The 24,801-nt window shown below is 41.8% G+C and overlaps 1 protein-coding gene across 1 annotated transcript in view; it reads right to left on the bottom strand.

The window, feature by feature from the left end:
* Nucleotides 1–19,146, bottom strand: part of kirrel3l (kirre like nephrin family adhesion molecule 3, like) — a 50,588-nt gene extending 31,442 nt beyond the window's left edge. The window contains exon 1 of the mRNA XM_083547627.1: nt 18,417–19,146. Within this exon, the coding sequence (XP_083403753.1) occupies nt 18,417–18,456 (40 nt within the window). The 5' untranslated portion in view covers nt 18,457–19,146. The remainder of the gene's footprint in view (nt 1–18,416) is intronic.
* Nucleotides 19,147–24,801: the final 5,655 nt, after the last annotated feature.

Below are 24,801 nucleotides of genomic sequence, written 5' to 3'. Positions count from 1 at the left end.
TTTGTTTGCAATTACAGAGGTCAAACGTTTCCTGTAGTTTTTCACCAGGTTTGCACACACTGTAGGAGGGATTTTGGCCCACTCCTCCACACAGATCTTCTCTAGATCAGTCAGGGTTCTGACCTGTCACTGAGAAACATGGAGTTTGAGCTCCCTCCAAAGATTCTCTATTGGGTTTAGGTCTGGAGACTGGCTAGGCCATGCCCGAACCTTGATATGCTTCTTACAGAGCCACTCCTTGGTTATCCTGGCTGTGTGCTTCAGGTCATTGTCATGTTGGAAGATCCAGCCTCGACCCATCTTCAATGCTCTAAATGAGGGAAGGAGGTTGTTCCCCAAAATCTCGCAATACATGGCCCCGGTCATCCTCTTCTTAATACAGTGCAGTCGCCCTTTCCCATGTGCAGAAAAACACCCCCAAAGCATGATGCTACCACCCCCATGCTTCACAGTAGGGATGGTGTTCTTGGGATGGTACTCATCATTCTTCTTCCTCCAAACACGTTTAGTGGAATTATGACCCAAAAGTTCTATTTTGGTCTCATCTGAGCACATGACTTTCTCCCATGACTCCTCTGGATCATCTAAATGGTCATTGACAAACTTAAAACGTGCCTGGACATGTGCTGGTTTAAGCAGGGGAACCTTCCGTGCCATGCATGATTTCAAACCATGACGTCTTAGTGTATTACCAACAGTAACCTTGGAAACAGTGGTCCCAGCTCTTTTCAGGTCATTGACCAGCTCCTCCCGTGTAGTTCTGGGCTGATTTCTCACCTTCCTTAGGATCATTGAGACCCCACGAGGTGAGATCTTGCATGGAGCCCCAGTCCGAGGGAGATTGATAGTCATGTTTAGCTTCTTCCATTTTCTAATGATTGCTCCAACAGTGGACCTTTTTTCACCAAGCTGCTTGGCAATTTCCCCGTAGCCCTTTCCAGCCTTGTGGAGGTGTACAATTTTGTCTCTAGTGTCTTTGGACAGCTCTTTGGTCTTGGCCATGTTAGTAGTTGGATTCTTACTGATTGTATGGGGTGGACAGGTGTCTTTATGCAGCTAACGACCTCAAACAGGTGCATCTAATTTAGGATAATAAATGTAGTGGAGGTGGACATTTTAAAGGCAGACTAACAGGTCTTTGAGGGTCAGAATTCTAGCTGATAGACAGGTGTTCAAATACTTATTTGCAGCTGTATCATACAAATTAATAGTTTAAAAATCATATATTGTGATTTCTGGATTTTTTTTTTTAGATTATGTCTCTCACAGTGGACATGCACCTACGATGACAATTTCAGACCACTCCATGATTTCTAAGTGGGAGAACTTGCAAAATAGCAGGGTGTTCAAATACTTATTTTCCTCACTGTATATATATATAAAAAACAGGCTGAAGGAGAAGTGGAAGTGGGGGGGCGGAAAAAGATTGTCTGTACACATCAGCGTGCTGTCTTGACATGATGCTGATTGAGCCCATCTTGTCATTTCGTGCCCCCTGGTGCTATCTGGACAAGCTCGCTGAAGCTCACGCTCTCTCTATTTCTCTGTCTTGCTGCTTTGGCGAGAGTCTCTCAGTATGATTTACAGGGCTTTTAGATCATTAACTCCGCGCGCTGTTTGCATAAACGCGTCTGCCCTATGATCTGAAACCCAGAGCAGCGTCTACTTTCGACGCCAGGCGGATGCTGCGCGCTGTGGAGTGAAGCAAACAAATGAATAAAGGAAATGAAGGACAATAAAGAAATAAACGAATAAGCGCATGTCTTTCTGCCCGCACCCCGATCTGTTCCTCGGGTGGAGACATCGGGGTAAACAACGGCCGAGGGAAAAAAACAACAAAAGCAAGATAAACAAGACGATCCGATTAAAAATCCATAAAGACAATAGGAAGAGAACGTAATAACAGAGCCCTGTGCTAGTCCCCGATTCGATTTTGAGTCTTCTTACAGGCAGAGTGAGTAAAAACGATATAATATGCAGCTTACACAGAGTGGCTGGCATGTCAGGCTTAATGCCCTGAGGTGTCAATTAATTTAGTCTTGGGGTTTGTGGCCTCCGCTGCCTAATTGAGTCCAGTAGAGGCCCCTGTGGCTCGCTGCAACTGGATTTTTTTTTTTATAATTAATCCTTTTCTGCTCCCTCTCTTTCTTTATTATTATTTTGTCTTTTTTAAGCGAGGGCAATAAGTCGTAAATGTATGCATCTTGATACTAAACTACAACCGGCATCCGCTATTAACTTCAGGATTTGTTCCAAATCCAAGCCTCTTTTTCAATGTTTAAGCGTCTTTTAAAAATAAGTAAGGACCAGTTCAATGAACGCTGGGATGTTTTAATGCGCACTCTAAGGATTGTGAAGTTAAAGGTAACTTGGTATAGTTCCTATTAAAGCTTTGTCTGATTACATGCTATTTTTCCTCCGTACTTTGTTATAAAAAGAAAGAAAGGAAAGAGAACATGTATTTGTCCCACGTATTCACCGTGCAGGTAGCCTACAATAAAACAAGCCATAAGTGCTTTTCGTTGCTCTCTTTACTCGTCCTTCTCGGCTCGTCCTTCAGCCCACCACTGTGGAGGCACCTTGAATCTTGATCGAGCAGCATCAAATCAAACAAAGGACCGTCTGAGATTGCAAGCAGTCTCCATCGGCTGCTAAAAGGCCAACGCGCAAGTCTAAACATCCTTCGAGCAGTCACCGATTAATCAATGCTTGTGGTTTTCTTCATCCACCACAATGTCTGCTTTATTTTTTTTTCAAAGTGTGTGTATGTGAAACGAGTAAAGAAGAGAAAGTAAAGGCATTTGTTTATTATACCTCTGTTTTATGCACTTCTTTATTTAAAGAAGTAATTGTGAGGAAAATCGTTTACACTTCCGGATTTTCTGTAGTAGAAAATAAAAAAATAAAAAGCCTGAAAAGCCATTAATTAAGAGTTCATTAGTAAAGGTGTGTAATTTCGCTGAAACGTAGAGTCAGGGTTTTTTTTCCCTCCGAATTGTACATTTCCTGTGGAAGAATTAGGCCTTGATTAATGAACAAATGATTAATGAGAGAACTAATTAATCGATTAATTATTAAGCATGCAGTCCAGAGAAGGGGAAATAAAGGATAAAGAGAAAAGTGGAAGCAGCCGTGTTAAGGGAGGAAATCGGAACCGAGAGAAGTCCGTTCTGTTTGTTTTTCGTCGCAGGCGGTCAGGTGGAGGCAAGACGCGACATAAATGTCAGGTCATGAACTCTTCTTCGACTACCATATGGCTCACAGGTGTCAGAAGCAAAACAAGTGAACTTTTGAGTCGGAAACCTTCTGCTAACTGCAGGCCGAATGATTTGCGGCGCTAATGCAAATCTTTGAGGTACAACCTCACCCTTTGTGAACTGTAGGTCAGTCAGTGTCCTCGCTCCCCACCACACCTTTAAGTGGAACGATCCATCACTCTTGGCTAACCCGCGACGTGGTCCGCTGTGGTGTGATGGCAACCCAATGCGACCCGGAACGATGTATGAAACGTCGGCGCGTGCTGGAAGCAATGATATACTGTAGCATTTTTCCAGTCAAGATTGACCTTTTTTTCGTCTCCTGATATTATCGCTGCGCTACCACAAAACATGCATGATCTGTTCTCCCCCAGGATCTCTATAAACTTTCAGGCACTGCTGCATCCTCGCTACATCTTTACTTAGCCATTTTTTTCTTTTTTCTCCCTTTCCTCTAGAATTCTCCTGCACAACAACTCTGTTTCTGCCTTTTGTCACCATCCCTCTCCCCCCCATGTGCACTTCCACTCTGGGATTCATCGTGGCCCACAGTTATTTTATGATCGGTGCTAAGTTTATGGTGGCCTTTAAAAAAATGCGATGCCGCGTCCCTGGAGGAAACCCCCGGCTCGAGCTTAGGAGGAGCTGTTCCGTGATATCCACCGTTATATATCTCAGCAGTTTGGCTGTGACATTATTAGCAGAGTCTCTGACCAACGGGAAGAGCCTGAGAGCTTTGGAGGAAATCTCCAGGGGCTTTGGGAAAGCCAGAGAAGAGGAAGATGAAGAAGGAAAAATGGGAGGAAAAGTGGATAGAGAAGGGGCCTCGGGGCTGTGAGGCAGGATTGTTTTCAGCTAATGTGACAGAAAGGACTCTCTCTCTGTCAGTCTCTGTCTAATCTCTCCACCCCCACCCCCAACAACCCCAAACTATCTCCCCTCTTTTCTCTAGCTTCCTTTTCACGGCTTTTCGGTTGTGTGGAATTGTGCAGTTTCTCAGTCCACATGGGGTAAAAAGACCTTTGTCCTTTCGGTTGGTTTGGCCTATTGACTGCTTTTCTTGGACATATGGTTCCTGTGTGTCGGTTGCAGCCCGTCCCTGCACAAGAATGCTGTGGGAGGGACGTCTGACTCCCACTTTTGCGAGCTCCCTCTTTAACACCTCAGCCGGCTTGTGTTTTGATAAAGTTAAACACTTCATTAGGAGTCTTTTTTCTGTGACCCTTTTTTGCCACCAGCTTTGACAGTTAACGGACCCTAATGTGGATAATAGACACTCTGTATGTGTGTGTGTGTAGGTTGGTAAGTGAAACAATGCAATTCAAACACAACCCATACATTAACAACTGAATTAAAATTTGACTGCTGATACAATCTCTCATCTACACCCTTCAAACGTTCTCTTCCATTACTCTTTATCTATACAGAAAAAATATTTTCTGTACAACACATATATTTTCTTCTTCATCTCTTCTTCTATAGATGCATCTTCTTTTTTATAGTATTGTCTCACACACCCACACTGTTTAGTTGGACAGAGGCTTAGGCACCAGTAATAGATGGATGCTGGGCAGTGAAGCCTGTATCTCTGATGCCCAGGCTCCTGCTGGAGTGTCTCAGCATGTCTCGCTGTGATAAGCCTTTTAATTAAGTGTCTAACAAGGATGTCTAGGGGTATCCGTTGAGGGGACACGGTCTGCCGTGTATGAACCCATTAACGAGTGAAGGAGAGATTTAGAGAGAGAGAGAGAGAGAGACAGAAAGAGAGAGAGAGAGAGAGAGAGAGAGAGAGAGAGAGAGAGAGAGAGAGAGAGAGAGAGAGAGAGAGAGAGAGAGAGAGAGAGAGAGCCTTTAATACTCCCTTGGTTATTTTGTATGAGAATGACAAAAAAAAGGACACCAAGGAAATAACCGAACCTCTTCTTGACATCTCCAGTTTGCCAGATAAGATAAAACCTTTTTTTTTTTTTTTTTTTGCCTCTTTAGTCTGATAAACAGGCAGTGCAGGAAGGTCTCTTATACCATCCAATGCCACTATTGATCATTACACAGAGCGGCCGGACAACCTGGAGATTGCCTGCCTGCAGCTCAACGCCAATCCAATACTGGCTTCACAGGATATAGGGTTGAATCTCGGGAAGTCCAGATCAATCTGTATAGATTGATAACGAAAAAAGTGCCTTTTTGCTTATCTACCCCACTGCGCTGTGTGGAAGAGAAGGAATAGATAGGGTTAGAGGGTATCTCCACAACACAGAAGGGGGGAGATAGAAGAAGGAAAAAGGCACAGGAGAGAGCAAAATGGAGAAATTGTGCTTTCCTCTCTTGCTTCTGCTGTGCAATCTGTTCTGCCTGCACTTGTCCCACTTGTCTTTCCAAAATCCCTCAATCTTTTCTTTTTTTTTTTGAGGCAAGCATCTTTTAAACCTTAATTAAAACAATCTCTGAAAGCCTTTCCCCTTCCAGGGGCAAGACCTGAAATCAGCTTAAAACCATCAATGGGATTTAGGAAATGCTAGGGAGGATGGAGAAATAGAGAAAAAATTACAAAAAGACCTTGCATCTACTCTTAAGGAATGGTGGTAAGAGGTTTGGCTTGACCTCTTGACCTGGAGCTTCTCGCAAGATTAAGCAGCCAACAAAGCTTCTCGAGTGAGAAAACACGGTGAGCGAACAATGGCCGTCAGGCGTTAAGCATATTGGATTTTAATTAAGAGCCTAGAGAACATATTGGGGCCATGTTGAAAAAAAGGCCGTGGGAGTTGGAGGAGCTCTAGTTCTTTAAGCACTTGACCATCCAGTAATGCATTTTCTCCTCTCACGAAGTCTTTCTCTTTCCTTTTGTGTGTTTTTCTTTTCCTTACACACTCTTCTCTCCCCTTTATTTCTCCAAGCCTCAAACAAGAACTAAAAAAAAAAAACCTGTGTGCCTGGCCTCTCATTCACATGTGTCTGGTGAGAATGGCAAACAAAGACTTTGCTCCCAGCTCCTTAGAGAGTTATCTGTCACCCCTTTCTCCTCTCTTTCTTCTTGTGTTATTACTTTCTCACTCTCGTTCTCGTAACAAGGTACATCGAGCCGATGCCTCTTGAGGACGAGTGAGAACGATAAGGTTCAAATGGACTGAAAATTTGTGGGGATGATCATGTGATACCGGACCAACTGAATTATCTTGGTTGTGAAAGTGGTGGTGGAACAAAAGAAAGAATGAGAAATGAAGCAATAGAGGGTGAAATAATTATTTGTCAGCAACGCTGCCAGGAAATAGTGCCTTGTGCCATCTCAAAAAGGAAACGAACCAGTGTTAATTTAATTGCCTCTAAACCCATATATTTTTCTGGGATACTGAATCAAGCAACTAATTTGTTAGAAAGAATTGCTAGATGTGCAAACATGTAGTTTTCAGTAGGTTGAGTTGTATAACTGTTGCTCTTATCTGTCCTTTTCTGTCTTTCGTCTTTGTGCATACCCGCAGCTAATAATGCCACTAGCTAATAAACAAAGAGGGTGAGCAGCAAGCTTTCGAGGGTGCTAACATGATAGAGAGAAGAAAAAAAAGAACAAATCTCACTGACACCCATACTGAAATACCAAGCGCCTGGTCAGAGACAGGTCATCGTCACCTCCACAGGCAAGAACAGCAAGTCATTAATTGGTGTGAAAACACACACCAACTTGTGCAATGGGCATTCGTGGAGGCTGGATCTTGTTAACACAATACACTAGATCATGGTGAGGTGGAGAAGACAGGGACAGAAGGAATGGGGAAAATAATGTGAGAGGGAGAAAGTGAGAAATGAGGCTTTGTTTGCTGAGGATAGTCTCAGTTCAGCATGGGCATTGCTTTGTCCCCTGCCTAGCTCGGAGGAACACTTAATGGACCTTTCCTTTTCCCACTGCTGTGCGAAACTGGTAGCAGAGCCATTGCCGAAGCCTTAGGAAATGAATAAATGTCCACAGTACTGGGAACTTTGACCCCCTCAGGACAAAAGTGCATTTTTTAACATGGCACATGAAGAGGCATTTTCTTTTTTAACACAATCACAAGCCTTTATGAAAAATTTCCCCTTTTTTTCCTTTTCCCAGTTTTCCTACTGAGTCAAACCTGCTTCTCTTTTACAATTAAGTAAACTTGTTAATAACTTGAGCAAAACAAAGGCTGCCATATCGGAGTCCTACAGAAGAGATGGCTTTGCACAAACTCTTATAAAACACTGCACATCTCTTTTACACCCATTTCTAAATCGAAACTAGAAGTGTATGAAAAGCTAATCAGCTACTGTGGTGAATTTGTGACCCTCCCTATGGCTCGGATGAAAAGGGCTCCAGGGCTTCCTGATTGCCCCGGTCAGTCTTCCTAAGTAGCCAGTGATTGATTGGGACTGTTAAGGGATCGTCTATCACTCCTCTTAGCTAGCTTAAGGGAAAAAAATTAACACGTGACACACCCATGAGGACCCCACACAAGCACATAAAAGCGATATTAAATTAGCGCTAGCGTAGTTCAATTACATGAGATTTACACTAGACTACATTATGCCAGCAGTTTTATTGTGTACACTGAAGCCTATAGACACTACTATGTGCTGTGTTCAATGCCACGATGCACTCGAACATGTAGCAAACCTGCATGCCGCTCCTCGGGGCATCGATTTTACTACAAGCTAAACAAAGCGGTTTTCTTTCAGATTCTGTTTATTCTCGCCATTGTTTTTAGAGGGTGCTCATAAATCAGTTCTTTATATCCTCTCAGCGTGCTAGCTGAAGTTATGTGAAAGCTGAGGATGCTAGCTTCAGGCTAGTGTGATGAAGGAGAGCATTCCTCTGCCACTCTTAGCACTTCAGGACTAATGCTGAGATAGCAGGGTGTCTCTCTGTCTCTCTGTCTGTCTTTCTGCCTGTCTGTCTGCCCTTGAGACATTACAATTCTACAATTTTGTCACCAGTTCTCTCGAGAGAATCTGTGTCAGGTTTTTCCTAATACACTGCACTGTTCCCAGTCCCACATGCTGGGCAAGAATATTTAATATGTTGGTGGTAAAAGAGCAAAGTCTCCTAAGGTGAGATGTGTTTTTAAGTGCTTTATCTCTCCACTGCCTCAGAAATCAGACCGTTCACTTTGGTCTATTTCAATCTCTCCTTCTGTTCATTCGCTCTACAAATCTGTGACCGTCTGTTTATCTATATGTCTAATTATGCTGTCTGTCTTATGTAATTTGCGCCTGGATAAAGGGTTGCCTGCTAAAGACCCTTTCCTCCTCCTCCTCTGTTGCTTCCACATAACAAATTAGAGAAACAATGGCTGTAAATGGGCTACTGCTTCAAACCAGATGATGGATGAGAGATGGAAGCGGCGTACAGAGGGTTGAGCTCTCATCCATTCCCACCCGCTGTTGGTGGCTCCACGCGCAGATAAAGAAACTTCTCGAGTGCCCGATTGCGTGATCTTCAAAAGCGCTTTCATCCAATTCCAATGCGTCACCTGATTGTGTCTGTTTTTTATTTTTCCTGTTATCATGCTAATCAAGCAACTTCTCTTGCTCTTTTTCTTTGCTTTCTTGCTGTCTATCTTGCTCTCCCTTCCCACTCCTTTCCACTCTTTAATCTCTGTCATTATGTCTGAGTGACAAGCACTCCAAACCAGCAAACACTGCAAGACTGAGCTCGAGGACAGAACGTTAAGAGAAAACATCCACCATTCTGTACATTGAGCCTGAGGGAGCTGTATGTGGAAATGTGTATGTGTACATTCTCACTTGCATTTCCTCCCCAGTTATCAGCAAGTGATGCTTCAGTGCCACATGATTCACAGAAAAAATTCTCTTGCTCAAGAGAGGTTTTATAAACTTCTGGAAATAATCTCAGTAGAGATTCTGGCATGGGTTCAGGTAAAAAGACTGGAGATCAAATTTAAGCACCCACTCTCTCCTTCTTGGCTTTCCACCTGGCTTCCACTCCAAAAGAACCCGTGTGCGTCCATGGCTACTTAGCTTCTTTTTTTGTGTTCACCCCAAGGTGCTGAAATGTTCCACCTTGTTGTCGCTCTCCTATTTCAGTCAGTTTCTACCTCAAAGGCAAAGACACTGTTCATCCCCTTTTACCATTGAGAACACAAATGCAGGGGTCGCTTCAGTTTGGTACAAGGGTATCCATTACCTTCCAAACCAAGTCGCTGGAAGTTAATCTCTCTGAGCCCCCTTTCTAGTCTGTGATGGCACACCACTCTTTCAAGCTCCAAAGACTCTTGTATCTTTCGGCTAAGTGTGTTTTGTTTTCGTTTTTCTTTCTTCCTGCGTTTCCTGTCTTTCCTTTGTTGTCTCCTTTCTCAGATTCAGCTCTCTTAGTAGAAATTTTGGTACTCCACCAACCGCACACACCAGCTATTCAACATTTATTTTATATCTCTGCAGTGTTCAATAAAATTAACATGTTTGGACTAAGAGTAAGCAAGGCTTGATCGATGTGCTTTGAGTGACACATCTTAGGCAATTGCAAAATTGGCTAACTTTCCCTCCAGCCTCCCAGAGCGGCTTACAAATCTGCACAGGGGGGCTCAGAGAAACAAGGAGAGGTACAAGTGCAGAAGATACACAGAAATTGGAAGTTCTGTATGCTTTTTCTGGCATGAAATCCCAGCTGTGTGACAACAAAGAAGAAGATCTATTCACCTCTACACAGCAAGACCGCCTCATCCAACTTTCCTCTCCAGTGCCGTGTGTTATGCTTAACGGTTGAATCACTGGAATAATATTTGCGCTCACATTCCACACAAGCCTTCAGGGTGGAGAGCTCTCACTTTGTGCAGCAAGTGGGACTTGAGACGATGATAATGAGGGTCTTCCTCTTAGCTTGAGAGTGATTCAGCGCCTTCCTGACTCATGAAGAGATGGCCTAAGATTGGCCAAAAAGATGCACTGCAGTCAAGAACCAGCCCAAATTGTATGATTTGTTCTGAGAGGATGGAAAGTTCTAGAGTGTATGTGTGTGGGGTGAGGTGTGTGTGTGAGGGGGGGGGGGGGGTGTCAATGTGTCAAACTTAATCTTTGTTTTCGCATTGTTTATCTGAGTTGGGAGAAGTCGTGTGACACTGTGCAATTGTTAACGAGGAAGCCGAGCTTCGACTAATCACTCTGTAAAGGGCACATAGCCGTAACCAAGGGAAACACGCGGCTTAGCTTAGCCCTTATGCACATCCCGCGTTAAAGCCAAAACAATACTTCGCAGCCAGTCATCTGTGCATGATTCATGTATGAATATTCATCGATGACTACAACATTAATTCATCTAGTAGTAAACCGGTTCGGCCCCTGTTCTATTTAAACCTGACAGTCTTCACTGACAGAGCAGCTACAGCTAATAGTAAACAGTGGTTTCCTCTCAGTGCTTAACATCCATCTGCATCCAGTCTATCTTTAATAACAGGTTCACGGGCTGTGACTCGAAATGATTATACAAAAGATAAATTTCAATTCACTGCCGTTTTCTGTGAAATGTAATTCTTTTCTTGATTGTAAAACAGAAAACTGGTGTATGGCCTGGTATGTTTTTAATGTATTCCCAAATATGCATTAAAACCTGACTGGACAAGTCAAATGTGGTCTTGAACTTGTGATCTCATTGTCACAGAGATGAAACTTTTTTCAGAAAGCCTTCGCAAGCCCAAAGTTTCTATAGATAGTGGGATTCAGTTTAAATGTAGCTCTATCCTAAGGCATTGTATTTTAATTAGCTGTAAATTTACCCCCCTCTAGCTCAGACCTCCCTCTGTGGGTCATGGTGTACATCAAAGAGCCAACACTATTAGCTCTGTACTGGATGCAAATTGTAGGAGATAACTTTTTAATCATTTGTGTTTGCTCAGCTTCTATCTCTAATGTATCTTGTTTCCTGATATATTATGAATCAACACTGAACCAAACTTTTATTTGGCTGTCAACATAATAAGTATCACATTGAAGGCATCATTTTAAAGGGAACTTTTCAGAAACAAGAACCTGGAGAAAAAAAGGAACATAGGTTGAAGACATAGTGATATACATTTCCTGCAAATTTGAGTTTGGTGGCCAACAATATGGTATTTTCCAGTGGCAAAAGTGCCAGTGTATTTCTCCAAAGGCTGAGCATGTATGCAAATATATCTATCAAATCCTACTGTATCTAAGAGCGATCCAGGCAATACCAGCCACGACTGCTTTTCACATTTAAATCAGTTAATTAACAGTGGAGCTATTCTCAAATCTGGATCGGACTTAAAAACGAAATAAACTAATCTTCTTTTTCAGTGCCTTGTCTTGGCTTTGGGAAAAGAAGGATCAGGATCCGGAGAGGTCTGCATTCTCTGAGTCACCAGGATACCACAGAGGAACAAACTCTCCATTTTGATCAGGCTGAATACTGAGCCAGTATGACATAATTGCCCTGGACTTGAATAAGGAAGCAAGCACAATTCAGCTTTGTCTCCATGCCTGAGCGCCAGGAAGGGAGGATGTACGAGAATGGAGAGGAGAAAAGAAAGGATGGAAGACAGGAAGTCCAAGTGCCTGTGGTTCTAGTGAGCTCAGCCGTTAGCCACGTGTCTTACAGTCGCCTGTGGCTATTAACCCAAAAGCCTTTGCAAACAATGGAAGACATTTTTATCTCTGTGTATCTGCTTAGTTCAACTGATTAGCTTCCTGTCTAACTGTCTTACTCTCCTTTTATCCACAGCATTGACCGCTGTTTGTGTAAGGGACGTGGGGGGCGCTCAACAAATATGGACCCGCTAAGTTCATTAACGTATGTTAAGGAGTTTTACAACAAAGGCATTGTGTGGAGCAAACTGTCGTCACAGAAAGCTATTGTTGTAAACTCTGTTATATGTGCTAGCCTCATTATTTAATGTTAACTCAAGCTAACGGGAGCATAGAACACAGTGCAGGAGGGGTGTGGAGAGTGGATAAACGATTCTGGAGCATCTTCTCCACAGGGGGTAAGACAATACTCAGAGAAGAGCTGTTTTCTGACACTGGGAATCTCGTCTGCCGTGGATGTCCGCATATGCTAAATGAGACATAACATGAAGTAGGTTTGACTGCAGGCGTCAACACGTCCGCTTGCCCTAAATTAGATCCTTTCCTCTCCGTTTATCATCACTGTTGTTAGAGGGAGATAAGAGGGCTTTATTTCGAACATGTCAAAACAAGAACAGCGCTGATCCCCTCCTATCTGGGGTGCGACAAAGAGCTCCGAGTCAAACGATGCAATAGACGTGCTCCATATAATGTGTGAGAAGGGGGAACAATAAAATAGTATGTAATGTAAACCTTTTTCGATCTATAACTACTGTATACGTGTTAGCAGCTGAGTCCAGGATGCTCGGACGTGCCTGGTAGAACGCAAGCCAATCAAAGCAGGCAGAAACACATCCATATCTGTAGCATCTGCTAAATAATGCAGCAGGTTTCCAGACCAGAATTCTGCTGCATCGACGCTATTGTGGGCCCAGCATGTCACGATCACACACACACACACACACACCATCTTCCTTCGACTTATTTAGCCCTTTTCTTGCTCTCTCAGGCGACTGACAGTGAGCGACAGAAAGCACGGAAGGACACAGAGAGTGAAAGATTCCTCTGTGCCTTTCGTTACACATCCTATTATCCATCACAGTGAAAAACACACACACAAAGTCTATCGTGATTTACACCCTCCACACCATGTAAACATATGGCTAGTTACCACACACACACACACACACACACACACACACAAACACACACACACACACACACACACACACACACACACACACACACACACACACCTAAATCCCTAAATAGGAACTAATGCCATGTATGTGGCTCCCTATTAATTATAATAGAACAGTGAAAAAAATGTGTATTTATAGACAGACAGACAGACAGACAGACAGACAGACAGACGTCTGGAAACTTTTTTGTCTACTATTAATTAAAAAGAAAAAAGTATAAATTTTTAAAGAATGATACATATACACATACGTACATACATATATATATATATTCATATTTATATATATTCCAATATGTTTATTCAGGTTTCCTCTGGATAACCTAATTCTAAAGTGAGCTTCCCACACAGATAAAGGCAGCAACAAAATCAGAGTAAAGCAGGAAGAGGGAGATGCCGGGCCTGATGAGATCCTTCTGCTCAGTTGATGTGTGTATGGCGACAGAGCAGGGTAGGGCAGGAAGAGGAAAGAGTGTGATCTTTGTGCACTTCCTTTGAACTTAGCCCCCTGTGAGACACATCTCCAAACTAAGGGAACACCCCTAAAAAAAAAAAAAAAAAACCTATGTCCAAGATTCATCAGAATACGAATGCTGGATTGAGTAGAATTCCACAGGGATGGAGAGGGACATTCCAGGAAAATACAATTCTGGATGCTTTGTTGAGGGCATACATATGAATGTTTGCCACAGAGGCAGTATGTGAACAGCTTGTTTTTCTCCAAGCCTCTGTCATGTTCTGCCTCACTCGCTGCTAGTTCGAGTTCTAAGCTCTAGTGCTGTCACATACTCCCCCAAGTGTGTGTGTGTGTGTGTGTGTGTGTGTGTGTGTGTGTGTGTGTGTGTGTGTGTGTGTGTGCTTGCATATGCAAGTAGAAAGAAGAAAGTGAGTGTAGGAGCTGGAGGTTGTGTGTATGTGTAGTGGTGAGCAAGTGTGTGTGTGTGTAGTGGTGAGCAAGTGTGTGTGTGTGTGTTTCTGTGAGAGAGAAAGAAAGAACTCAGGCATTAGAGTACGCTGTGCTGTGTGTCCATTAGCGGGGATTGTGCGGTATGGTGAGTCAACAGCATGATGGCTGTCACCTACGCACATTGAGGAACGCAGCACTGTGTAGATGTCAGGTGAGATGAGTAGTGGCCATCTGGGATTGTGTGAGAACCTCAGCCCTCCTCCTGGAGCAGCTGCTGCCAGTCTGTCAACGAACAGCGCCGGTCTGCTACCAGCCAACACACACACACAAACACATGTGCACACACACGTGGTGTCTTCTGACTGGAAAGCCACATGAGATGCAATGTGGGGAAACTGTTTGAAAGTGCACTTTTGTTCAGGAGCTTCTTTACACACTTTGTCAAATAAAATAACTTACTTATTTGTTTACATTTTTATTCCGGCTATTTATTCATAAAAAAAATATTTATTCTGTCCGTCCATCCATCCATCCATCCATCCATCCATCCATTCAACCATCCATCCATCCATCCATCTATCTATCTATCTATCTATCTATCTATCTATCTATCTATCTATCTATCTATCTATCTATCTATCTATCTATCTATCTATCTATCTATATGGCTGGCTGGCTGTCTATCTATCATTCTCTCTCTGTCTGTCTATCTTTCTCTGCCTTTCTGTCTGTTTGTCTGTCTATCTCTTGCTCTGTCTATTTGTCTTTCTGTCAATCAGTCTACAACTATGTTTTATCTACATTTTGTTTGTCAGTTTGGTTAGGCAGGCTTTTTATTAACATTCCCTGCTAATATTTTTTTTTTGTTTTGCCTCACAGCCTGATGCCGCACATCCTGATTTCACATTTAAATTTAATTACTGCCTCCATCCGTGTCAATACTCTGCTCTCATTTATCAAAAAGACACAGAGAGAGGAAGAGAAAGTGCAGCTTAACAGCTAGTAAACATTTGTTTTTTGTTTTTTTCATATTCATTTACCAGAGCGTTGGCCGAAAGCATTTTAATTGGTTGCACTTTTGGGAGTGATTGAGGGGATTTGAAGCCTTTATCTCTAGTTGAATCAATGCCGCCGTTAATAATACACCCGATGAATAAAACATTTGGGAATCAACAACGTAGGGAAACAAACACACAAGGCAGGTACAAAACAGAGCTCCGGAAAGATTAATGTGTCCCGAACCGTCGTATTTCCTCAGGCGTGTGAACATCGGACGATATTCAATCTCGTAATTCCAGGAGACTCCTGAAGCGATCTGTCCCACTTTGATGGCATTACGGAGATGTGTGGTGCTGGTTTTTTTCTTCAAAGGAAAATGTGCGTTTCTCGCTATTTACAGTGTGAACGTGTAAAAATAGTACGCTTATTGTTTAGCGGTTTGCCAACTTCCTGCTCAGACACCCTTATTAAAAGTGCTCATACGCTTTGCGCCATCACAGCTTCTTTTCGCCAAGTTTTTTTTTAAAGAAAAGTAGTTAATACATGCTCAAAGGCGTGGTTTCCTTGGGGGTTTTCAACACACTCCTGTAGACAGCTTTTTGTGATCAAGTGGCCGCCAGCAACACAAAGGGACGCTGGGTGACAAGTGTGTGAAGTCAATTTCTCGACAGGAACACACTTGCACTTGGAGAACGACTACTGTAGCGATTCCTCAGTAGTATGTACTCACTTCATTTACTTCAAACTCTGCGCACTCACGGTGGTGCTAACTAGCTGACATTGAAATGCAGTCATCTTGCTAACAACAGCTAGTAAGAAAAAAGTTAACACAAAGTGATGTGTACAGATGTACAACTCTGCTGAACAATTTTTTGCTGTTTTGCAAATGGAAACCTTAACGGGAAAACTGACATTTGAGAAAATAAAGCTAACGCAAAGGAACAGGCTAATAAGTGATGCCAGACACTCTTTTGCATATTCATACAACACTTATGCAAGTATTTACATAAAAAATATCTGCTGCACTGCTTTTTGGGCGGTTAGTAATTGGTGGCTGTTTTGTAATGGTGAACAGTAACTTATAAGCATATTGTTTCCAAGCAGTGGTGATCACTGATTGGTAGTTTTTGGACAGTGGTGATCACTGATTGGTAGTTTTTGGACAGTGGTGATCAGTGATTGGTAGTTTTTGGACAGTGGTGATCAGTGATTGGTAGTTTTTGGACAGTGATGATCAGTGATTGGTGATTTTTGGACAGTGGAAAACAGTGATTGGTAGTTACTGAGCAGAGGTGATCAGTGATTGGTGGTTGCTGGCCATGGTATTTTTAGTGATTGGAGGTTGCTGGGCACTGTTGATCAGTGATTGCGGCACAATGGTGTTCAGTCTCTGGGTTGACGTGTTCAGTGATTTGTTGCTAAATAAATGATTGGTGACTGTTTGATGGTATTGATCAGTGATTGGTTACTAAGCTGTGGTGTTCTCTGATTGGTCGCTAAAAAGTAGTGGATAGCAACCAGTGGTTACTGAGCAGTAGTTATTAGTGATTGGTGGTTGCTGGGCACTGGCGATCAATGATTGGTGGTTGCTGGGCTGTGATGTTCAGTGGTTGGTTGTTTTCTGTGCAGAGGCGATCAGTGATAAGCGGTTGCTGGGCACTGGCGAATAGTGATTGGTTGTTGCTGGGCAGTGGTGTTTGGTGATTGGTCACCGGACAGTGTTGATCAGTGGTTACTGGGCTTGTTCCACTTAGTGACTGGTCACGAACCCCTCACACTCTCTCTGAACTCACACAAGCAGCAGCTGTTCGGGAAACTATTGCGCTGAGGCAAGCACAGAAAGTAGTTAACATCTGCTCAGAAAGTCTGTCAGTTCGTAGCAATATATGCGCTTTCTGCTGATAGTCACTAAAAGCGAACCCAAAATGCTATAAAGTTGCTAACAAAGGCCAACACAAATCAGCAAACACAACTTTGTAAAGCAAAACGTTTTACAAGGAGTCATTAGAACATTTAGATCGAACCATATAGCTTCTACCTGCTCAATTCTCGCTCATCTCTAAAGTCAAACAATAAAGTAATCATTGCAATATTCTTTTGATCTGAATAAAAATGTCATCACGGCTTTCCCTCAGGAGGTCGCCCTCAAAGCAGGGACAAGTGAGAAGTGTGCCACTTCCATTCGCTCCTCACAGCACACTTCTCAATATTTATTTACTGTCGCTGCATTATTCTGTTTGAAAGAGATAGAGTATTATCCCTGGCATGCCTTGGAAATTATTTTTGGGTGTTTGTGTGTGTGTGTGTGTGTGTGTGTGTGTGTGTGTGTGTGTGTGTGTGTCCTCTTTGTGCGTATCAAGCCCTCGGGCGTTAAGTTTAAACGCGCTTTATTTCCTCCGTGGATACATTTATAATCTACATTTTACTCTCTCTCTCTCTTGCTCTCTCTCTCTCTCTCTCTTTTTTTCTCTCTCTTTCTCTCTTCCTCTCTCTTTATTTTGTAATACTGGGACACAGATGCAAGATGTTAAATGAACAGCTTGAGGGTTAAAAAGTTGATTGTGACCTAAATGATCTGATCTGTTTATGCACTGTAACTCACAGGGCTCATCCGTTTGCTAATTACACACACACACACACACACACACACACACACACACACACACACACACACACACACACACACTAGATAGATAGATAGATAGATAGATAGATAGATAGATAGATAGATAGATAGATAGATAGATAGATAGATAGATAGATAGATAGATAGATAGATAGATAGATACCTCTACTGCAGTGCCACTGTGCACTAGCTTATAAGCGGTTTTACGAGTGCACACACACACACACACACACACACACACACACACACACACACACACACACAAAGCGTCTGTTCACCAGAAAACGACTGTGATCAAATAGTCAGCAACGACCAAAGTTTTCCCATTGCGCCATTCATTCTGAATAATGTGAGACACACACTCGCGATAGATAGATAGATAGATAGATAGATAGATAGATAGATAGATAGATAGATAGATAGATAGATAGATAGATAGATAGATAGATGGATATTGGCAGATAGTTATAAACAGTTTAAGAGTTTGCTACACACACACACACACACACACACACCACACGCACGCGCGCACTCGTCACAACAGAAAGACGCTAAAAATGCGAGAATCGCACCGCTTCCATCAATCCGTATATTTCCCCCCTCCTTGATTTAACAGATATTTCAATGCTTTTTTTTTTTTTTTTTTTTTTTAAGCCGATTCAAAGCTTCCAGTTGCACGTAGGACGCCACTTGCAGCTGATAAAGCGATGTCTGAACTGGGGTAAAACACTGATGGAAGACTGGTGTTACTGGTTTTGACGCAGCGCGCCGGGCAAGTAAAACAAAACCCATACAACCCTGTATGGAACGCATGCTACAACGTGCCACCTTCCAACCCTGCAGAGAACCCCAAAGCGTGATCCCTGAAGCTCTTACCTGCTCCTAAAAGGATGAGCGCGACGCAAAACTGCAGCATCTTCGCTCCAATCTTCTCGCTCCGGATTGAAAAGCTGCGCGCTCTCGACGCACCGGTTCGGTTTGGCCAGTTGTTTCTTCAGCACCTCTCCAAAGCGGAAAATAAAAATCAAAACCAAAAAAAAAAAAAAAAGATTTTGCTTAAACGCCAACAGTTATTCACAACGTCCTCCCTCGGTGTGTGTGTGTGTGTGTGTGGGGGGGAGATGGTCCACGAGTGTTCACACAATCCCGTGTTGGCTTTCCGTTGTGTCCCTTCCGAGTTGCGAACTTTTCTTTACGCTTCGCCTGGATTCCTCATGCAGGTTCTCCTGTTCTCTTCATTTCAGTCCTTTAGTCCAAATCGACTTGGTTTATATACTGGATTGTCCGATTAGGAGCGTCGGAGCATGGATCGAGCAGGAGCGTACGCGTGTGTGTGTGTGTGAGAGTGTGTGAGGCTTCCCTGCATCGATGCTGAATGAAGCTCTGATCCCCTCCGCAGCTGAACGCGTTTCAGCACCAGCCTCTGCTGAAAGCGACCACTCGTATCCACACCCCCCTCTGTTCCCTCCTCCTTCTCTCTCTCAATCACCCACCCCTTTATGCGCTTTCCTCACACTCCTCTGCGCGCTCTCACACTCCGGTACGAGCCCGCACACACCTCGGTTTTTCCTCTGAACTCTTCTTTGCACTGTTCTGAGAAGTTTCATTCTTGACACAGCTGTACAGCTGTTCTTACACTCCAGTGCGCACTTTCACAACACTATTCTATTTGCACTGTTTTAAAACAAATCTACTCTCCTTTATGTCCTCTTTGGACAGCTTCTCTCTCTCTCTCTCTCTCTCTCTCTCTCTCTCTCTCTCTCTCTCTCTCTCTCTCTCTCTCTCTCTCTGCATACTGTGCTTCCTTCAGCAATCTTGCTACAATCCTTCATACGCTCCTCTGGGCATGTTTAAGACCATAATTTATCTTGCCTCTTCTCGGTGCTCTCAAAGAACACCTATGTTTTGCTTTCTGAGCCTCCATCATCCCTCCTTTCCAGTGCTCTTTCTATGTGCTCACGTTTGTCTCAGGGCTCCGTGCACTTTTTTTTTTTTTGCTTTCACTAGACACCTCCATATGCTCTTTCACTCCACAATTTGCTTTTACCTTCCTCCTATGGTTTGGACTCCACTACTTCTATGTTTTCTCCCTCACACACACACACACACACACACACACACACACACACACACACACACACACACACACACACACACACACACATCTGTCACCCCCACTCTTTTACTCTATGCAATATCAGACTCAATATACACTCTACACTCTTATAGGTGCTTTCATTTCTCTCTCTTCTTCCTTTGTTTCGTCTAGGCATCGGTCATAAGGTATCTTCTGGATTCGCTTTCCTCTCGGGCATGGATTAAAAGAGATGACTCCTCTCGTTTTGGGAGTTAGAACACCCATTCTTACACACTCCAATGGGCCGTAGCCCCCTAAGGACCTGTGATTAGTTAAAGAAGAAAGGGAGGAGGGGTGAGACCTGGGATACTTGAATGCTGAATCAGTAGGGGGGGGTGCTTGGTTAAACACTGAAATTCAAAGTGTTGAATTAACACCTCGAGTGTTCATTTAATTCCAGCTGGGCATAAATAAATACGGCAAAGTGTTAGTTTAGCACCTGGGGGTGTGTGAAGTGTGAAGATAGTGGGGAGAAAATAGACATGGTGGAGAATTAGGAAGGGGTCTTATTTGAATTAGATTGACTTGTTTTATGTGTGTGATGTGAAACATATAAGTGAATTTAGAGTATATATAGTATATAATGATTTAGAGAATTTTTAATGTTATTATACATTATATATATATATATATATATATATATATATATATATATATATATATATATATATATACACGTATATGCTTTATAATTATATCAGTAGACCGTGTTTCATTGACATGGAAACTGTACTCCTCGGAAATCTTTTTGATTTCAACCGATTCTGTGTGATGTGCTTTGATCAATTATTATTTTTTAAACGTTCACACACGAAGCATTCCATAAGCAAATACATGTACTCTGATTAGTTATATTCTCATATCCTGCCCTGATTGCAAAGACATGCTCTGGAAAATCAGATTATGTAATCTAGAAACCCTTACCACCCAACTTAGCTAATATCCATTTGGTGATTAAATGTATCCCTTACACAAGTGTTATACAAAAAAAAAAAAAAAAAAAAATGTAAATGCTTTTCATTAACTGTGCGGCCCTGATCTGTGATGTCCCTTTTTATGCGCTCTGTCTGTTGTTGATTGCAATCAGTGGTGTGATAGAAGATCAATGGAGTTCACCCAGGTGTGAATCACATCAGCGTTGTGGCAGGTGGCTGGATATTAAAACACAGGATGAAGTGTTTAGGACAAGCCCTGAATCCCAATTGGCTACTGGCTCTCATTACATAGGCTAGAAAATAATGGTTTGTACACCCCTATATGTCCAGTAGGGGGCTATTTGGTCTGGAGCCAAGCACTTTGTTCAAATTGTGTGCTTGCAGCAACCTGCCAATCTCAGATATTGTGGGTCTCTATAGAGTGAAGTGGTAAGTCATTTGGCCAAGACCATTTTTCCTCCATCATTGAGGTTGGAAAATTTATTATTGATGGGACTCCAGTTGTTCAGCGTGGTGTTGTCTGAGCATGATGATGAATCAAAAACGATGTGAAGAAGGCTAGTAGGGCAATGCTACCATAACTCATTACTCCAGGCAGGTGGTTTCCTGCTTCGAAAGCAATCGGAAGAGAGGCGGAGATTGGATATGAGGAACACTGGTTAAATGGGAAAGGTGATAAAGCATGTTTATCCATAGCATTTACTGTTTTAGACCTCATGCTACAATTATAGAGATGACACTTGATAGCTGTGCATTTCTTTTTTTTTTTTTTTTTCTATTTTTAAAGCTATAGTTGCAGTCAATAAAATTCACCCTGTGGAGAAAAAAAAAACATTTCACTAAAAAAAAAAATACTGAACTTGAAAAGACTTTTACTTCTGGTTTGTGTCGGTTCTGCATGTGCCAACTTTATCTAGATGAACCTTGTCCTGTGAATGCACAAGTCTTTGTCTTGTGAGCCAAAAGAAACCAAGTGGGTGGGACTGTTTCTTGTTGGTTGGCAAAACAAGCCCCTAAAACAATAGAGGGTCTGCTTATTATTATTATTATTATTATTATTATTATTATTATTATGCAGCATTCACCTCAGACTTTTGCCTCACTGTTTACTTACACTTGTTTGTCTCAGATAAAAAAAAAATCACTCTATCTACCAACATACGCTTGATTTGTTGTTTTTTTGTAGTGAAATTTCTCTCTGCCAGCTTAGTTTTTCTTCTATTGGCATCTTTGGGTGTGAAGATATATTTTGGAGTAAAAGATAGAAAAAGAGAAGAAAAAAGATGTATAATGCATTGAGAAACAAAGAGACAGATGATGGAATAATGTAGATAAATGAGAGAGAAGAAGGCAATGAGACCTACCCTGGAGGAAAAGAAGACAATGGGGCATTTGTAGTAAAGAATTATTAGAGAAAGGCTGGATGGTACGAGATTGGCATTGGAAGAGGAAAACGGAAATGAGAGAAGAGGGAAGGAAAAAAAGAGCTGGACCTGTATGAGTAGAAGAAAAAAGCTTGGGAAAGTAGATGATCGTGGCTTGTACTTGTACTGCAATAGACAAGGGAGAACAGGTTGATGGGATAAAATGGAAGAAAGAAATCCTGTAAGTGATGAGGCCACTATAATATAAAAAAGGGAGAGAAGAGCATTTTGGGAAACCTGCAGTATTTCAGAAGGAGGAGTGATGGAATTGGAATATAGGACAGCTGTAGCCAGGAATTGACTGCTAGGTTCTTCCAGGCATTTTGGAGTACATGATACGAGTTCATCTGCAAGTAAAATGCCAGATATATGATCTATTACTTGAAAAGTACAGAAATAGTCGCAGTAAATCGGGAGGTGAAAATACACCTTGGATGGGTGTATGTTAATCTCATTGCAGCATAAACACACTCATCACTTTCTTTCACACCAATTGGTAATTTAGCATATCCAAGCGATATATTGTGCCATGTTCCTGGATGCTAAGAGTATACAAGAAAACTTGGAGAAAACCCACAGAGAATATGCTCAGAAATTCGACACAGACACTAATCCGAGTTTAAGAGTTTAAGAACCAGTGAACTTGGAGCGATGAGGCGACAATTCTACCCACAGCAACACCATGCTGAAATATAGCATACAATCTAGGGTTCATATACACCTTTTTGCACAGACTTATACTGTATATTGAAGCAATGAAAAGGCAAAGAATAAAGATGGTGGAGGTCAAAATTGGTGAAAGAGTACAGTAGAGGGTGCACATGACGTGAAGAAAGGTGAGAGACAGGAGAAGAAGGTGACTGAGATCTATAACACAGGGATAATTGGAGATCTATATTGGACAAAGAGAAAGGGAGAAGGAAAAGTGGTAGGTGAAGGAGGATCTATACTGGAATAAAGAAAAGAGATCGTCATAAATGGAATGAACGGGGTTCGGGCAAAATGGTGTACAAATATTAGAACTTTCTCACTAAATTTTGGCTTAATGTGGAGAAGTAAACTCAAAAAATGATTGTATCGTTTTGAGTTGCAAGGTTATTACTAAACAATAGTATTTTATTTTAACTTTAAGTCAATATAGGCCAAATATTGATTCATTTTCATTGTATCTAAGCAGACATTTTTAGGGATCCAGCCACAAAAACAGTGGATAAATAACTATCTGACTTATTAGTGATGACAGATAGCTTTTTAATGCTTTAGTGATTTAAAGAGATTATGGTGTCTGCTTTGTAGTGGTACATCATGTTACCATTTTTGACAAGCGCCACTGAATCTGAACAAATGAGACACTGTTTTGCATAAAAGGCATGTGACTGACCGCATCAGGACGGTTTATGTTTGGAAATGGAGTCACTGCTTTGGTGTACACGGTTGTACTCTTTGCAATATTATGTGTATGAAATACTCTATATTACTAAAACTTTGAGGTCTCCTAACCATCACATCACATCACATGTGCGTATCAAATGGTACATCGGTCCTGATTTTATTTTATACTTATAACAACTCTTTCTGGTAAACATTAGACTTTGGAGCATGGTTATAGGGATTTGTGTCTATTCAGACATAACTAGCATTAGTGAGATCAAATACTGATGATGGGTGAGAAAGTCTGGGGTGAACTTGGTGTTCCAGTTCATCCCAGTGGTGTTCAGTAGGGTTGAGGATCTTAAAAACATGGAAAATCCTGGTTTCTTTTATCTGGTTTTGTGCACAGGGATGTCATGTTTTGATTTCAGTGAAGTGAAATTTTAATACTAGCGCATACAAAGCTTTTCTATGTAATCATTTGGGATGGCTATTATATAATGTTCAACTTGTATATGGAAACACATATGATATTTTTAAAACGAGCAGTCGTAAAGCTGATGGTATGTTTTTATAATTGGATAATCAAAAAACACACACACAAAAAAAATACCTTGTAGATTCAACGAGAAAATTGTAATAATAAAATAATAATACAAAAAATAAAACAAAATACAATGTTAAAAGAAAACGTCTTTAACCTCTTTTGAGAATTTAATGAATATTTATTATTTAAATGGCATTTTTTTCCCTGAAATGGTTTCAATACGAGGTTAATTATGATAATTTAATACTGGCAAGTTTAAATAACAGTTCCATTTTTCAGAGTGCACAACATCTAGGATGCCTCTCTCACCAAGTCTTTTAGAAGCATTAATTATTTATCTCCAAAAAATAAATAAATAAAAATAAAAGGCACGTTTTCGGTGTAGGTTTATTAATAATAAATACGGTTTGATATTTACTAAACTGTTCTGAGAAAGAAGAGGCCGACAGTATGGATGTCACTTCCAAGGTAATTGTAAGAAAAAGTAATAAATTAAGCATGAGGCGAAGTGCTATGGAAATGCGACTCCTCAAGACATGAGAATATTTTAACAAAATATTATCTCAGTCTCCGTTTGACCCCGGGGTCAATTAGAAAGAGAAACGTCAACGTCAGCGTACGCGCCGGGCCGAAATTAAAACAGGAGCTTTCTCTCCTGCTTAATTTGCACGGCTGATGCAAAGTTAAAGTGAAGCCTGTGTGTTTTCTCCAGATTGCTGCCTAATTGCACAGGACAATGAGGAATTGATTAGGACAATTAGGGGCAAGGCAGCCTGAAATAAGACGGCTTCAGCAAACAAACACGGAAAGCGTTTTTTTGCATATGAGGCAGTTTCTGTGGCATGGC

The sequence above is a fragment of the Silurus aristotelis genome (genome assembly GCF_946808225.1).
Source record: "Silurus aristotelis genome assembly, chromosome: 8".
Taxonomy (NCBI): Eukaryota; Metazoa; Chordata; class Actinopteri; order Siluriformes; family Siluridae; genus Silurus; species Silurus aristotelis.
Note: the sequence above shows the minus strand (reverse complement) of the source record. Positions and strands in the feature narration are given on the sequence as shown.